The sequence below is a fragment of the Mesitornis unicolor genome, unplaced genomic scaffold (genome assembly GCF_000695765.1).
Source record: "Mesitornis unicolor isolate BGI_N332 unplaced genomic scaffold, ASM69576v1 scaffold12313, whole genome shotgun sequence".
NCBI lineage: Eukaryota > Metazoa > Chordata > Aves > Mesitornithiformes > Mesitornithidae > Mesitornis > Mesitornis unicolor.
Genome location: NW_010176777.1, coordinates 22,346 through 25,368, shown reverse-complemented (window position 1 = coordinate 25,368; position 3,023 = coordinate 22,346). Strand labels below are relative to the sequence as shown.

General features: G+C 36.9%; 1 protein-coding gene across 1 annotated transcript in view; it reads right to left on the bottom strand.

The window, feature by feature from the left end:
- LOC104538581 (transformation/transcription domain-associated protein-like) overlaps positions 1 to 3,023 on the bottom strand; it is a 28,969-nt gene that overhangs the window by 5,872 nt on the left and 20,074 nt on the right. Inside the window, 2 exon segments of the mRNA XM_010181831.1 lie at positions 1 to 47; positions 2,466 to 2,683. Of these exon segments, the coding sequence (XP_010180133.1) occupies positions 1 to 47; positions 2,466 to 2,683 (265 nt within the window).

The window sequence follows — 3,023 nt, the reverse complement described above, 5'->3', positions numbered from 1 at the left end:
GTCTTCAACCAACCGCATCTGTGGAGAAACTGCTACAACACGGGGGACTGGAGGGATTGGAGCAGGGTGAGAGGATGGGGTGCGGCGGGCAGAGAGAGCAAACCAACACAACACAGTTAATCCATAGCCCAAATACTTAGAGAAGAATTAGCATGCAAGTATCAGCCCCTAAAACACGACTGTGACAATTAACCAAGGTGTATCAGGAGAAAAATTTTTATTCCTACACTCAACTAATTCACAAGCTCAGTTAAAAAGCAATTAAGAGAGCAGATTTTTTTTCTATTTTAACAGAAACATCAACTACATTGGCAAAATAATTGAGCACTGGTTACTCTTCCTACTTTACCTGCCGAAAAGAGGGTAGTACTTTGTTCAGATGCAAATGGGTTTGTAGTATCTGATTACATGACACTGGTGACATGTCAATAAAAATGACTCTGAAGAACAAATCTACTCAACTCAATAGAGTATTTAAAGTGATTCAGAAAAACCGGAGGAAAAAAATCTGAACATAGTTGAGGAACCAGATGTTTAAATTAAACTCTCTGAAAATAACATAGGGAAGACACAGCAAACTATTCAATAATAACAAAACTTAAGCCATTGAGCTTTTCTTTGATGAGCAGTAAACTCGCAAAAAACTCCATGTGCACTTTCGTGGAGCTCATCAGATGCATCATCCTACTGAGGCTTCTGTGCTCCCCACCTACATCAAGAGACACGGCCTCTTCCATGGCCATGCTCTCCAGTGACACTGTCTGTGCTGTTTGACAGCAACCTCCAGTTACCACCGAAGCTGTTCTCCATCATTTCCCTCAGAAGCTATAATCATTAACCTCAGAAATACAGGGAAAAGTTGTTTAAATGCATTTAAGTTTTTTGACATAAATTCTTCAGTCTTAAAGAAGAAAATGCATTCTGCGGAAAGGGTGCTAATGAGCTATTTCTTCTGGCCTGCTTTCATTAACCTCTGGCAGCAGAGAAATGCACGTTCTTTAGCTTCTTTCAAACAGTATCAACTGTTTGTAGAACTCAAATACACATTTCTAGCTCTGTAAGCACAACTTGCATTATCTGGCCACTCAAGCTCGTGACAGCAACTTCATGCCAATAGATACTACTAGGCCCAAAAAAAAAGACTGATAAAACCATACTTTTTGTAAATCAGATCTCAGCATTTTTTAAAAGGACAACAGCAAAGTAGCAGCTTTGTCTTAGTGTCTTTGATTAAAGTTTCATTTATCCATAATTCCTGCTCACGAAGTAACGAGCAGGAACTGAGTAATGCAATGTACAGAACTCATTTACATGAAGTTAGTTTCATTCACCTTCTGAAATGAAAAGTATTTATACATTAATATGAAGTAGCTACACAGCTGTTAAGCTGGAACTTGCCAACAGCCTTAGTATCTAGAAAACACAAGAGTTTAACTATTTTAAAACATTTACATTAGTGTTTGAATCACAAGCAGATCAAGTATGTTGCCAGGCGAGACTCTGATATACTCTGTTTCTCATTTCATGAATGAATTATTTATGACCGACAGAAGAAAAAGCCAAGATACACAAGGAAAGAGAAAGAACTAGGACTGTACAGCCTTCATTCACCGTTTTTAGCTTTGAAATGTCTAAATATTGACCTTTTTATTACATAAGTAACTTGGCAATTTATACACCTAAATCATACTGGAATCCTCCTTAACTCTCCTCATTAAGGTCTTCCTACCATTACATTTGTTAATTCTGTAATGTTTAAGCATTGCCAGGTGCTGCTGTTGGCAAAGTACACTCTCCAAACCAAGTAACCTTTTACAGGATCACAGAAACCTGCTAAACAGAAGTCCTGCGTCCAATATCTAGATTATGAATGAATTTTATTTGGAACAAGTAACCAGTCAGTATTTATTCCTGAAAGTAACCACCACCGTGGATATATAAAGTTACTTCAAAAATTACAAAGATACGTTCTCATAGAATTCAGAAATTCTCAGAGAATTAAGAAAGTATAGATCAAATTCAAAGCTCTACAAGAATATTCTCTCTTCTGTGTTATGTGGAAGAGATAAAAGGAATTCAATATCCATATATTGCAACTCTGGGAGAAAGTTTTGTTCTGTCCCTCCCCAGTTGTCTCTAAATGCCTGTTCTGAATTACATGTATCTGCTTCCATAGCCACTGATCCAATGGGCATGCCTCTGACTTCGATGTTATTCACAACTGAACTTTATACTATAAGTGATGCATATAAACTCTTCTAAAAACACCCTAGATCACATGTAATCTACTTCTTCAGAGGGGTGCTACAAAGCCAGAAAGACAAATCATCTTGACAGTTATGAATTTACATTCTGAATATTCACAAACTCCTGTAGCAGTGATTAGTAGCTGTCAAAAACTTTTGCAATTATAATTTGAGTATAACAGATATTTAAAAATAATATGAAATCTCTCTTTTCAGTACCTGTAAAAAACAAATGTCTTTTCGTGGTTTCCTTCCTCTTCTCTAAGCAGGGGTTCAAAAGGCGGAGAAGTTGCAATACCCGCTCTTCTCTACGGGACTCTGTCAGGCAAGCATCGTTCATTACCAGGTAAGGGTAAATCTTTCCATTATGGCCTCTGATATAGAGTCTTCTCGCTGCAGTGTTGTGTTTCTGAACTATCTCCACTCTGGGCATAAACCTATCAAAAAGAAAGGGATATTAAAGCACCTGAGCTAATCTCATCTGATATTAAATCACACTGTAAAATACCACAACAAACTAAACAAAAAATACCCCCACCAAAGAAATAAGGCAGTGCAACTGTATTACAAGGTACAAATCTGTTATCCATCTAGCCCATGGTTTGTTTCTGTTTAGTGGTAAGAAAGCTCCTCTGATTTCGTATTATTTGTTTTTAAGAAAACACAGTTCTTGAGCAAAATTAATCATTAGATCAGACTTTTATCACTATTCTGAAAAACACTACCTCTACTGACTGCAATAGAAGAACTAATCTCAACTTATATTAACATAAAAGA